General features: G+C 38.3%; 2 protein-coding genes across 3 annotated transcripts in view; both read left to right on the forward strand.

Annotated features, from left to right (window-relative positions):
- Positions 1 to 15,020, forward strand: part of LOC150081043 (uncharacterized) — a 242,446-nt gene that overhangs the window by 116,292 nt on the left and 111,134 nt on the right. The gene's annotated exons all lie outside the window — the stretch shown is intronic.
- LOC150081044 (rhophilin-2-like) lies at positions 12,708 to 13,805 on the forward strand. Its single transcript, XM_090381116.1, has one exon. The coding sequence runs from the start codon at positions 12,741 to 12,743 to the stop codon at positions 13,803 to 13,805; it is 1,065 nt and encodes a 354-aa protein (XP_090237242.1). The 5' UTR covers positions 12,708 to 12,740.

The raw sequence follows: 15,020 nt of genomic DNA on the forward strand, positions 1-15,020 counted from the left end.
GGGAATCCCATGCTGTTATACATGGCGGAGCTAAAGTTTTGAACGAACAAGTAGTTACTTAGAAAGTATACTTGAAAATGAAATGAACGAATAAGTGGGCCAAAAATTCTTTCTGAAATGATGGGTGTTAATAGGGAGTTGCACAGCCTTGGTATTCGTGGTAAAGTTTCGTCTCGCAACATAATCGCAAAGAACATCAGATGTCACTGGGGATGAGGTCTTTGACCATCTTCCTTGAGCTCTGTTATGACAAAAACGAGTCCATGCAGCGAAGCGTAGTACACCTCAGTTGAAAGGAGGTGCAATATATCTTTACAGATGTGATGAAGAACTCCTGTAGCAGCAGTTGCAATCTATTAAAGTTTTTTGTTTAATGTCGAGGCACCAACATCGAGTATATACTGCCTAAACTTGGCGAAGATTTGTATTTTTTATACAAAATATAAAACAAAAGAGCATACTTTTATAATTTTCATTATAGAACCAAATCATTTTCAAAATCCTTTTTAATCAGGACAAGAAAGACCCGCATACAAGAACATTATTGACAGATGGTGACCTGTTTATGATTCATAGGATCTTTACTAGCGGGGAGAAGGATCATTATCCCTCTTTTTAAGGCGATTGTTAGACAGCATTTGGAATATTGTTCTCAGGCATGGAGAACGCACCTAAAAGAAATCATCTGAACTTCTGGAGAGAGTTCAGAGAAGGGCGACCAGATTGGTGAATGAGTGCAAAGCGATGCACGTATGCTTAGAAGGTGTGGACTGCAGAGTTTGACCACTAGCCATCTAAGGAAGATATAGTTTGAGGTGTATAAGATTGAGTAAAATGAATGAAGATGGTTAGTTCTCCCTAATGGGCGAGACAAATCAGGAGACACCAATGTAAAATCTCAGGGAATAACAAAAGATTGGATATCATGAAGTTCATATTATGGGCAACGAGTTTTCGAACACTGGAATAAGTTTCCTTCCAGTGTAGCACAGTCGGTGAGTTGAAAGATGAATAGTTTGTGTTATTTGAATTATTATTTTCTTTATTTTTGGCTGGCGAAGGAAAAGTTCGCTTCTTTACATCATTCAGCTTTACTAATAATAATTTAGAAAATTTCCTTATCACTGCTTGGTTTTTGGGGATTTCTAATTCAAATGGGTTTGTGTTACATCGATCTGAAGGACCACTTTCTTCCCTTGTGAACATTATTATAATGGGGGGGGGATTGATTGATGTGATTTATTTATTTATAATATTAAGATCAAACCCTGGCTGTCTGTTGTGGTTGCAGGGCAGAAAACCATCTTTCAGCAGATGCTGTATTATTCATTTGTGAATGCCGTATCGTCGTCTCTTTCGCCGTGCATCCAATGCACCCTCTTGTTAAATAAAAGTATTAGTACCAGTCCCTAAATTTACGCCCATAGCGGCGTTTAATTTTAAATTCAGACAATCGAAATTTCGTTTTCATTCGACTCTCTCGTATGACTTATTGTGCGGTACATATGTATGCTTTGTGGGGAGGAGGGAATGTAAGTCTTGAACGGGGAGCAAATTGATTCTGTGGGAAACCACGTTGTCAAGGTCGACTACCCCTTTCCCCTCTAATTCAACATATATCAGAGTTCTTAGCCGTCGAATGTGCCTATTTATATGCTACACGAGCAGAACTACTATCGGTCTAAGCAAAGCTTGCATATGTACTGCTAATTTTTCGTAGCTTCGCCGAGAACACCTGCAGTTCTGTAGCATGAAGGTCACCGCATTGTGTTCCCCTGATTTAATCCGTCAAGCTGACTTTGAGAACGAGGGATGCGATTTTCACTCATCGGTTGTGCACTCCACTTTCCCACAAGAGTCCAGAGAGATTCTTGGATAGCGAAAAATAATTGGTTAGGACTTAAGTCAGGAATATGAAGTTTCTTACGAGGTGGCAGTCTTGGGACGATGATAAATTGAAGCGACTCAGTACTCTGCAAACTAGTTAAACTGCATAAATGGTTTTTCATTTAATTTCCTCCATATAATCCCTTACTTCCACCTTTCTCTAGTATTCGGTTTTTCGAATTTTGTTTCTCAACTCACAACCTTGACCTTCATCCCATCCTTTTGTATATTCAGCGAGCTCAAGTACACGACTTCGCACGGGTTACAGTAATCAGAATTGTGCCCGTGTGATACGGCTCTAAATCACACAGGTAAACCATAATCAAGCAAACAAAAAAACCCTCAGTTTAATTATTTTAAATATATTAAAAATTAAAACTGCAATGAGTATTTTTTGTCACACATTTTATTTAAATTTTCCTTTTATTTTCAAGATGGCTGAAGTTAGTTTTCGGCAGTATTTTATTAATGTGGAGCTTCTGTGTGCGTGTTTTATCATTTGGGTCAGAAGAAAAGATTTTTGTCATTACCAACTCTAGAGCGGCCAAACATTGGCTTCGCACGAGTGGCCAAGTAACCTCGAAATCCACACAACATTATCTTCGAAGGCTGTTTGTTGAGGGTCGCAAACCATCGAAGTGGGTACATTATTTTTGTACTGTACGTGTAAAATTCACCTGCTTACTAAAACTTACGTATTGCTTTTCAGATAGTCATTTCCAGATCAGCAACTTCAGTAGTATTGTTTTAACTGCACTTTAATAAATAAATCATATTATGAAATACCTTCGACCCATAGTAAGATGACAGGTGAAATACTGATAAAAAATGGAGTTCATTTTTGCTGTAATTTTATTATGCAATCCTTATTAAGGGATGTTTAAAAAGTAGGGTAATGGATGTTTCAAAAACAATTATCTCTATTCCTGCGCCATTTTCCAGTAATGAAATGGTGCATGAATAGAGAGGATCATTTTGGTTTTGGAAATTTTTGTCATTTTCCCAAGGCAGCTTGTTTTGTATGAATAAAGGTTAAAAGCAGTGCGCGAATTTCTGAAAAATTCCAAGTGGTATTAAAATCATTAAATATTCGGTTACTACTAGGAAGTTTTTTTTTTTTTTTTTTTTAATTTCTGTTAATAACAGCGTTAATTTGAGGAATACGTTTTATCTAACACGAGCCGTGTTAGATCGTTGTATGAAGACTGAGAGCGGCCACTTCTGGTGTAGGCAGCAATTTTGAAAGTTTGCCTCTCTGCCTTATTGATGCTCGTGAGAAAGCATAGGAAAACAGGAAACTGGTATCGCTTAAACTAAAATGACAGAATGAGTGGAATGCGAATAATACATCCCCAACTGCTACATGGTCAGCCATATATTGGTGGTGGCAGCAGATTCAGGGACAGTGTTTCTTATCAAGTAGCACAATGGCCAATTATATTCAGTTGCAGGGTGTTGAGAGTCAAGGTTCCTATTGGGGTGGGATGTAAGTGCCAAATTAATTAAGGCTACAAAACGTGAGTATATTGTGTCTGTAAATTACGTGTATTTTGTGGCCGATTCACTGGACAAAAAAATCCAAAGTTCCGGGAGATATCTAACTAAACTCTGCAATACTCGCTTGAGACCGACTAACTCAGCCACTGTGAAAAAAAAAAAGCCTGGTCATTGACCGGATTCAAACATAACCCTCTTTCCGGTGTGAAAAGAATGGCGATTATATCCATTGTGCTACCGCGAAGGAGATTCCTCTGGAACATGATGGGATCAGTTTATGGGGTGGCACATCTATCTTGTAACACAGTAGAATCGCCGTCCTCCTCACACCTAGTGGAAAAGACCTGACTTCGATGTACATCAGTGACGTGAGGAATTTTTATGGGTATTTTTCACAGCGTGGCTGAGTTAGTCGGTCTCAGGCGAGGATAGCATGGTTTTTAACTCCCGGAAACTTGGGTTTTTCGTCCAGCAAACAGAAAATTGATCAAACACGCGCAATGTACAGACAGTGTATACGAAGGAATATGGCCTTAGTCGCTGATGTCTAAAACCTTACAACAACAAAAATAACAGCACATCTAGCAGCTCCAGAGTTATTAATTAGGTGTTGGATAACTAATTGTCTCACGAGTGTTTGGCACAGTGTCAATAGATGTAATTTTGTGCAGTGCCAATGAGAAAGTTCTTTGCGGTTGTGCGTTTTTTTTTTTTTTTTTTTTGTGTCAGGGTGCTCTTAGACGAAGGCACTCGTGGCCTTTGAAGTGATCTTCAACATTTGGAAAAAAAACTGCTGCTTTCAGTTCCTGAAGTGTTACAAATGTTTTCTCTAATTGTTTTCGTTGAAATAGTTCTGCCTTCATTATCAATGCTTTACCTCTTTCTCATTATGAGCAGGCTTTTTTTTAAAAAAAACACCGCAGTTAGTACAACGGTTACGATTGTTGTCCCTGCACACGATGGGGGAGGGGCAGTGTTAGAATCCTAACGGAAATCCGGTTTTTTAATCCAGAATGACAGGCAAACCGACCATAGAACACACACAATTTACTGGATGGAAAATCTAAATTTCCCGTAGGGATAACCATGCAACCCTTTCTCGAGATGAGAAAGCTCTAGAAAGGGTTGCATGATGAACAGCAATCACAAGCATTTTACTTCTCACAAGAGTTACAAATGTATGAAGCTTTGAGGTGGGCTGGCGGTTCAACAGATTTGTTTCCATATGGAATGAATGGCGATGTTTGGCCAAAGTCACCAGCCAACACCAGAGATACTCCTTCCATTCCTTGGCTATCGAAGGGTTTGTATGGGATGATCAGGACTCTCTAAGGCACCTCACAAAACAACACGCTACACACACTTCTGGCATTTACATCGTTCTTGTTAGTTCGCATGAATACAAATGGCGTAGTTTTGCGAAACTACCGGTGGCGCCCGTCCCTAAACATTATGCCGCTGTGCCCTCTAAGGCAGCTCTGAAGCATTGTGTACTCATCCTTCAGTGAGCTGACACCCCTTGCTTGTTGCAGGCTGATGCCTCTCTATTTGGCCCTTTGAAGACCTAATGAGCTGTTCTGTTAGCAGTGCGAGAAGATGACAGTGCAAGGGCAGTCGTTTCCGGCCAATCTTTTCTAAGCACATTGATTTAAAACTTTCTTTTATTTATCTTAGCAGATTTGCGGTATTAATTAGAAGTTTCTGAAATGGACTGTTCCTTTCGAACGTGTAATATGAGTAATCAATCAAATTAAAAGCTTTCTTTCAGTTTATGGCGGTATCTTTCATTTACAAGACTTTAATTAATATCGCATTTTTTTCCAATTTCGATTTAAAGCTTCTGTCTCATTTCACAAACATTAAATGTTATGTTCTGTTTATTGAGAGAGAATATTTGTAATGGCGCTTCCACATGACAATAACCAATATCATCAATTGTCCGTCAAATTAATTTAAAGCTTGGTAAAGTAATATTTATGACTCCCTCTTTCGTTCATAACGTTAAATGTCATTTAATTAATACTGCGATCGATAATTGGCGCCAATTAAAAATGAAAAATTTTAATAACCCATAGAAAATTTAATGGGTTTAAAAAATAATGAGTACGTTTAGGTCTTCTGAAGTTTCATGGCCTTTGAGCCACAGCGCTGACACTCATTATAGATTACATTGTCTCATGCTAGTTGCGTGGTACAGCGATCCACCATTATCTGTCAGTTGCGAATCAGAGACATTTATGCAGCCTTTCCAGAGTATAAATAGAAATTTTATTATTTTTAAAGTAACTGAGGGATGTGAAGACACGGAAAAAAATCCTCGTAACAAGTTATTAAACATTTAAATATTATTAAAGAATAAGTCTGTACTCTAAGATAGTGGAACGGCACCAACCATTTACTCCTTTTGTGTATGAAGAAATCTTGATTTCCAGAAAGCGTAACCTGTAAGACATGAAGATGCTTTTCCTGTCGTGTCAAGATGTTTTAATGTCCACTAGTCGTAGCTGATTACTACATCATTACTTCTTGTTATGTTCAGTCTAAAATTGCGTTTTATTGATTGCCCGTCTTTCTCAGAAGTTGCTTCTTCTGAATGACGTGCTCCAATTAAATAAAACCTAAAGCTTATAACGCCAATGAAACTTCAACGCATATTAATAATTTCCTCTCCGGAGAGGAAGAAGTTGCCTCGTCTTCTCTGGCAACTTTCCAACTCTCTCTTTCTCTCGAAAAGATGCCTTCGTTATTCTAAAAGATGAAGAGTTGTTTTCAAGTGAAATCCTTTGTAATGAGATTGGTGCCGAATTATATCAGTTTTGTATCAAAAATAATAGTCATATTAATGAAAAGCGTGCATGAACTCCAGAGAAATCTTAATTCTGTGGCACTCATGCCACGTAATATTTCTATTTTGTTCAAGGAAACTCCCATAGTTATGGCAAAGAGAAAAACCAGTTTAACAGGTACGGATTCCAAGTTTTAAATAATTATTAAAGCCAGCAAAACTTACATGTATGGAAAAACTGAAAAATTAATCAAATATAAGAAGCTAAAAACCTATGTCACGTGTTTTAAACCACTATTCACAATGTCTCGCGATTGTTCAGAAAATCCCATTTAACGCACTGTTCTTCCTGTCTTCTGAAGTGTTTCTGGATGTAATGAATACATACAAATAGAACTGTGTCACCTAAATATAGGTGCACTCAGTTGCTTTATGTAACAGATGGACGAGGGGGAACATACGCTTTACGGAGTGGGAGGTGGTGGGAAAGCAGTTTTTGTACAATTCTATCTTGGGCATCTGTATGGGTGGTAGTTACGTTTATTAAGTAACCTAGATTGTATCTCCTGTCGTAACCACTTTGGTGAACGCTTATTTCGGGCTTTTTGATGGCCACATTGCTGTTGGCTCGACGCCAGCAATTGTAATGACACACAAGTATCTGGCACGTGACAAGAGGGGATATTAATTGCAGATTCCATCAATTTGGAGCTTGTTTATGAGGTCGTAAGTCGGTTTGGAAGCAATTGCCGAACGTGTATTGCACACCTCCCCTAACGACTTGGACAGATGTACTGAATGAATATAACGGAAATCGCGAGATCATTATGAACACAATGGAGGAAGAATATCATCTTGTGTGTATAGCGTATCACCTACAAAAAATAATAATAAAATAAAAAAAAAACGAGATAGGAAGCTGGGGGATAATGAATTTTTAATGCTTCCGCCATATTCATTTTCGTCACGCTTAGTGTGATAAATTATTTAACGCTGACCACTGAAGTGAATCGAGGACTGGTATCTTAGAGATGACACAAAGAAATGCGACCTTAACTTGGACTTCGCTGTCAGTTCTGCTGTATTGTTCTCAAGGTACACTGTCAGAACTGGATGTGGTTGAAACATACTGCAAAGAAGGGATTTATGTCTTGGTTGATGTGCTCGACGATAATTTCCAGGTAAGACTCCGTCCTGTTTTATTTGCCGATTTATATCCAACCTAACCAGTAATTATACAGTCATAATTAGTAGTCGCACAATGCAATCATTGCAAGTCATTTCATGTAGATTCCAGAAAGATGCCCAAAACTTAGTTACAAACTGAAGAAGTCGTTGTAGCCGAGTATTCGGTAAAAGTACAGAGTTACATATTAAATTTTAAAATCCCTTTGAATGCCATAAATCTTGCACTGTTTTGTAAGCTCCTATATTCTGGAGTATAAATAAACAGAATTTAGTTATATTTACCGAAGAACATATGAATGCAGATCGGAAATGTTTACGTCGTGACCATCCACTGCCGAAATAAAACTAGGCAAATGATATGGACCATTAGTTCCCAATCTTTTGTTACTCAAGTCGCTCTTGAAATTAAAAGACGCATATTCACTGCGTACCTAAATAGGGACTGCCATTGAACTCAGTGGAGTTTTCCCTAATTGAATTTCCCAACCGGCAACACACCGGTTGGGAACCACTTCTATAGACAATAATTTAAAATACATACATATTTCTTTGCGAAGTATAAAGGAATACTTTAAACGTACTTCTTGTGCTATCGACGAGATATCAGCCTCAATTTTTCTCTCATTACGTTCGCTCGACGTTAGTGATGGAAATTAAATCACTCTGCTGGAAGTTTTCATCAGTAAGTTGGCTTCTAAGTTTTGATTTGGAGTACTTCACTTTTAGAAAACAGTTTAAGAATATAATACAAGTTCTTTCAAACAAAGATGTAAGAAAAGAGATCGTTAGGAGTAAGGGTTTTGTCACGAGGAAGACCTTGTAAGTTTTCATATTTTTGTTCTTAATCGCTCTGTGGTCTGACTAGTTATCTTTTAGGCATTAACTCAATATCCACTCAAGTGCGATTCTAAACGATGCTCCAAGTTTTCTGAAGATCTTAAATTCTTCTCACCTTAGCCATGTCGTAGGTTATTTGTTCGAAGAGACGTCAGTTGAGCGTTCGTATCCGACCGCCATCATGATATATGCACGCCCATCGCTGACTAGCATTGCGTGTATGGGTACCGTGTCATTGAAGTTAACTCCCTTTGTCGAACGTGCCCGGAGTGTAGACATTTTGTTGTTGTATACATTAACGTATTCAAATTAAAAAATCGTTATCTTTCATTCAGAGTAGGGAGGCAAGTCGTTCAAACGACTTTCCTTCCCCAGCCTCAAACGTCAGTCGGGACTTAAGGTTTTTCAGCCTGCCCAACATTCATTTTATTTATTATTTATTTATTTATTCAAATCCACTCGTGAACATACACACACTTCTATAGACACCATGCACCGGCACAATAGAGCTAAATAATCTTTTATTGTAAAGCAGCAGGTATACGATATCCCATCACGACAACAAGCTTATGGTGATGAAATTTTTCGCATTTTTGAGCAAATAAATAAATATCAGAAGAAATGGCATTGTCAAAGATGAGTGACTCGCCCTGGACTGCAATTTACCGAAGTAGCCGTCCTTCCACTGTATATCATGTTCTATTGAACATCAACGGGTTCCAGAAATTTTTGCAGTTTTATCGCTGAGTGGCAATTTGGTTTCTAGCAGGCGAATTGAAGTCAAAACGTTTATCGAATTTTGACCGAGGATTTGGGAAAAAGATGATCTCATCCTCAACCGTATTCGTCACTGCTGGATTTCTTTCCGTCCTCCACGGCTCAAAAAGAGCCATGAAAGCCGCTATGAGGATTTGAATCCATTCAAGCAGATGTGATAGTGGATGAACAGTATTCCCGAAAATTACTTCCAAAGTTTAAAACAAGTTCCAGTAGCGATGTGGGCAGTTATGGAATTACTTCTCCCCATTAAACTGCTTATTTGAAGTATAAATTCTAGTTTGTTGTTAATACTATTGCTAAACGATACGAAAAATCGAAAGCACATTGAGCAGCTCCTGCTACAAAATGTTAAAATTGTTTGACCCCCCACCAGATTTAACTCTTTTCCCCCTTTCTTTCTGTTTTTTGTAGTCTACCCAAGTGCAGTTTTTTATCTTTCATGTAATGTAGTCCCCCCCTCCCCCACAACTGTTATCCTCTGCAGCTGATTGGTCATCTTGGGGATATTGCGTATTCTTATTTTACGACCGCGTAAACTGATCATGGTCTTATCGTGTGTTAAATCAAGAACAGAAACAGCCTGTCGTAATACTACGTTCCTTTAGAACACCAAGGAGCATCTCTAAGCTAGACCGACTGCTCTGAGTGCAGCACGACATTTTAAGAAAGGTCGTTTGCCTCCATGCATGGGTTGACGATCTCTAGTCCAGTGGCTTTTCACTTTAAGTTCTCACACTAATTTCTCTCTTCGTTTGGCTGTGGTGGAGTTTCGCTTTTGTTATCATGCAGATTTATCTCTGCCGGCGACTTTCTCGGGCGTTTTAGATCTTGCTGTTTATCATAAGAACATAGCAGGTACATATACAGGGTGGCCGAGAAGTCGCGTTGCCCTCAGATAACCGAGTAATAAATCAATCGTTATCAAACACAATACAATATGTCTTGCTTCGAGGCTCAGGGCACATTAGCGTGCTATCTATTGAAGCTAGCAAGTATGCGGTATTCTGGTCTAAGGATTTTTCCTTCCGCACTTTCACGACGGATCTGGAACAGAATCCTACACGTTATGTGGGCGGAAATGATAGCCACGCATTTATTTTGTCCATATTTTAATGATCCGATAAACGGCACAACTTGTGTTGAGGGCTGGTATCACAACTGGCTTTTGCTGCTGGAAATAATGGGAACTGTCTTGCTACAGCTTCTTGCTCAGTTGAAGAAAGGGTCCCCCCATCTCCGAACATTTTGTTCCGAACAATAGGGACTATCTCAACGACGCTCTACTCATCGATGGACCGAAATATGGAATAAAACAGGAATTTCTCACGTCTTCTGCTCCTCTGTGACAAGTGAATTCTCCACTTTTCACAGAGGCATCAGTGCTCACAGTTCTTTACATAAGAATTCCTCCAGTCTTCGACGGGATTAGAACCTAGACCTCTCCAGCGAATAACAAGTGAGAAACCACTTTTCGAACTCTTAAGACTGGCGGAATTCTTAAAGATCTCATTCAACGATCTCCGGTGTCATCCAGTAAATAGACAGAATTCTTACTAGTGTGTGAGTGACCAATCTACAAGTTCCAGTCGAAATCTGGAGTGTTAAAGTACCCCAATATAAGACATTTGTGATTTTCTCTCCAACTGAAAAAAATCAGCAGATGATTCAGAAGATTACATTCTGTCACCACCATTACATTCTCGAGCCAATTTGCATCACGTGCAAATTGGCTCGAGAACTCATACACATTCATAAAAACATTTTATACAGTAAAGGACGTGTCTGGTGGCAAGGAAACCCAACCATCTTGTTTATCTAGTGATCACCAGTTCGGATTTTAACATTCCAAACTGCGTGCGAGACAATGACTGATCAACTGGGGTAATGTGACTTCTCGACCGTCCCTGTACTTTAGTTTTGGTGGAGTTGAACAAAAGATAATCTGTAAGTAACAGATGTATAGTTGTGGTAACCTGATATAATGTTTGGCTATATTAAAAAAGTCTGTATTATGTAAACCGTATGTATAGAAACTGCTATTCAAAAGTAGGTCTACATTTTTATTAGCCATTAAAGCGCTTCACGTCCATGGCCTGCTGATCTCATCAGGACACGTGTAGAAATGACTGCAGAGAAGTTATCACTCTTGTTAAGCGCTGGAGCGGTGATGCCGTCGTTTAAATAAATAAATAAATAAACGTTCTATTTATATTCCAGTACGACGACATAGGTCAGAGGAGTTTTACAACTAATTTTGGCACGCATACAATCATTAACTGTATTTAGCAGTCATGGGCTCGAACTACGGTCGACTCAAACGCGTGTGTCATTGCACTCCAGATTACCACTCGGCTATAAACTTTAAACTGAAAGACTGGAATGCAGCAAATCCTCCCCCACCTTTTTTTGTTTTTAAATGTTTTTGTTTCTAATTTTTCTTTTCCCCCGCCCTCGGAATTTTCATTGTGACCATCTATTTCCTGTTTGTTTGTTTTTTTTCTTCCCTTCAAATATTTATTTTATTTAATTAAATTTTTTTTTCATGCATTCTCACTGTCGTTTGAGCAATTGGCTGTCTCGTGCGCTTAGACTGTGTTACGTCATCAAGCATGCTGTGTGGCGAAATGACGAATGAGACAGATACGAGACAAGAGCAGGAAGTTGTAACAACTGAATTGCAGAACGATAATAGGTTTGGTTCCTCTAACCGCATTTCCCTTCTCTGCGCCGGTCCTTATCGCACACGGGTACTTTTCTTTGGTCGTTAGGTGCCAATGTTAAAGTGGCGACCTAGGTGTCTCGTGTTTTGTTGCACGCTGTAAGCATATTTTTCTTCTAGGAGATAATTAGAATTTTTTCCTCGATTGCAACCTCTCATTTCTCTCGCACACCAGTTTTTAAACTTAAAATTAACTAATTTTAAGTTTACTTAATTTAAGTTAAATTATTAACTCATTCTTGTTTGCCCAAACTACACTTGAACCTATCGACCTTTACCGGTATGTCGTTTGACAGAACTTCAAAGATAATTTTTTAAACTGGTATTGAGACATTGATGTAAATTAAAGTGACACACGTAGAACATTCGACTAGGCAGTCCGGCATTTTCATCTCCTGTCCAGCAGGGGTGATAATATTCGTTTTTAAAATTTTATGTGGGAGATCTTTTAAATTTCTCAGTTAAATTTCAGTCCTAAAAACTCAAGTCTTGTCTCATTTCTTGTAAAAACAGAGGTAGTAATAAAGGCATGTGATGCAAGAAAGAAAGCGTATGTAGCATCAGCCAAAAAAAAAAAAAAAAAATTCACACAACCATTCCATCTAAAATTTTGTCCAGTTCTTACTTGAATTTATTTAACCTATCAACTTGCACAACGACAGATGGGCGTCTCCGTAGCCAGGTGGGAAGGAGCAGCAGTGCGTACCACACGCTTCTTGATTAGACCGGGGTTCGAGCCCGTCACCACCAAATATGGAGGATGCGGAAAGGTCAAGGAATGACCACCGCATATTCCGGAGCAATATGGCCTTAGTTGCTAATGCTCCTAAAAACCAAACAACAACAACAACAACTTGCACAACGACAGATGGAAGTTTGTTCCAACAATTAACCACCCGCTGGCTAAAGGCAAATTTCCGCACATCTATTCTACATTTGTCTTTCCTCAATTTGAATTTATACCCCCTTAGGTTCGTAATCTGAACAAGTGGAAGAATCTCAGCAGAAGTGAAAGTTGTATTTACGTTGGACTGTGTCTCTAGTATCATGGAGACGGATATCAGAATTAATAAAGCTACGAAAGCAGAATATAAGGATGATAATTATTTTAAGAGAGTGCGGGGTTCTGATCCAAGAGTGGCAACATGCAGAGGTAAACTACAGTATAGGCGTTCTAAACTGAACCAAGAGATAAACAAACAAATGATGATGAGAAATGGAGCAGAAAAATTATTTAAAGCAACTACCAACAAGAAGTTAAAAGAAACTGTGGCATTAGAATTGAGTTTTGTTAATTCCAATTTGCAGTTACTTAAGGAACAGCTAGCAGAATTAAATAGTTCTGTTCAAATTTATCAAAGTAATAGTGCATCCGAAGTAGTTCCTATGATTCCACTTGGCCTTAAAGAAACTAAAGACATTGATTTTAAAGAGCCATTCAAAGACTTCATTTTGGAACATTATAGTGAGGAAACTGGAAAGTATGAGAAAGCATTACAGGAATTAATGGATATTCGCCAGGCTGTAAGAACACCAACAAGAGATCAGTTGGGTGTGAAGTTGCTTTTTGAATATTATAATCTCCTTTATTTTATTGACAGACGATTTTTTCCTCCACACAGAAGCATGGGAATATTCTTTGAATGGTTTGATTCCTTAACTGGGGTTCCTAGTATTCAGAAAACAGTTGCTTTTGAAAAAGCTAGCATACTCTTCAATATTGCTGCACTTTACACCCAAATTGGAGCCAAACAGGATCGTACCAAGAATTCTGGGGTGGATGCTGCAGTAGACAGTTTCCTAAGGGCAGCTGGCATGTTTCGCTATATTAAGGAGAACTTTAGTAATGCACCGAGTATGGATTTATCTCCTGATACATTAGAAATGCTCACTCATTTAATGCTGGCTCAAGCAAGGGAATGCTTGTTTGAAAAGCTCCTTCTGAATATGTTGGAGAAAGGAGACATTGATAGTAGTCTTGAAATAGCTCAGGAAGCTGCAGAGGTTGCTGAAGTATATAATCAAGTTCACAAAGTAATATCCAATCCTCCTGTGAAAGATTATGTTCCTTATTCCTGGATTAGTTTAATATTAGTAAAGTCTGAACATTAACTGGTCTGTAATTACTCATGTTACCCTTCGATTTCCCTTTGTGAATTGCGGATACATTTGCACATCTTTTATGTTTTGATATTGCATTTACAAACTCTGGAAGAGTTTTTTTTTTTTTTTTTTTTTTTTTAAATAAAAGCAATATCGAATCATGAAAAACTGTGGAAGAGTTTTTAAATGCAATATCGAAACATGAAACCCATGTATTAAAAAAAAAAACAGTTGCTGACAAGTATATTTAATATTAATGTTTAATCTTTGAGTCGTGTTTTTTTTTTTTTTTTTAGAATATGTGATTTGATTTATTAAAATGTTTCATTAATTTTGTTAAAAAAATTAAAAAAATAATTACACAAAATGTGGTCACTCTGGCATAAATACACGTGGAATAAGTTTCCCATAAAATATCACAAATGTGTGCACTTACGCAATGCATATGGAACAGTTATCAACTGCTGTAATCGGTGCTTAACATTTTATTGAAGGGTGCATGTAAGTTTCGAAACGTAACGCTATTTATACTTCTGATGTAAGTGTCTGATTCCTTGGAACGTTTTTATTACAGGTTCCGAATCGCTTCACTTCCACCCCCCCCTTGTTTTCGTTGTTTGCATGAATTCCCGGCTTCCTTGAAACTGAAATTGCGTCACCAGGACGTCGTAGACAAGTTTCCCCATCTACTTGAATCGGACAAGAATTTTACAGTGTATGAATTTTGAAATTGGCTCTAGGGGCTCCTAGAGACACCAATTTTTTTTGAAGGGAACAGCGAATCACAACATGCTTTGAGAAATCTTATTACCGTTAGCCCTCTGATACCGCACAACCCAAAGACGCATGCGTGGTAACATCACCTGCTCTAAGTAAAAATTGTTACTATAGCAACGTGGCATTAATGTTTTTTTTGTTTGTTTGAACAGTGCGTACATCCTGTTCGTACTGTTAAAACATATGGTGTTCGTACTGTTAAAACATATGGTGTCGGTAGTGATGAGCAATTAAAGGAATTTTTGTGGACAGTTGGCATTTCGGTGCCGCCCTGCTGCACCGGCTAATGCCAAAGGTTCCTTTGTAATCTTGTGTGTTAGGGAGCAGAGAGGAACTATCTTGTGTTTTGATGTCGGAATCTTTATTGTTCAAAGTTGAGAAGACTGAGAGAATATTGGTTTAATTTCTTGCTTTCTGAAATAAATAAAAATATGCTATGGAACGGTA

Source organism: Mastigoproctus giganteus, chromosome 9, assembly GCF_048544385.1.
Source record: "Mastigoproctus giganteus isolate SK-2022 chromosome 9, ASM4854438v1, whole genome shotgun sequence".
In the NCBI taxonomy this organism is placed as follows: domain Eukaryota; kingdom Metazoa; phylum Arthropoda; class Arachnida; order Uropygi; family Thelyphonidae; genus Mastigoproctus; species Mastigoproctus giganteus.

Coding starts and splice junctions, on each gene's coding strand:
- LOC150081044 (XM_090381116.1), top strand. CDS start 12,741: ATGGAGACGGATATCAGAATTAATAAAGCTACGAAAGCAGAATATAAG.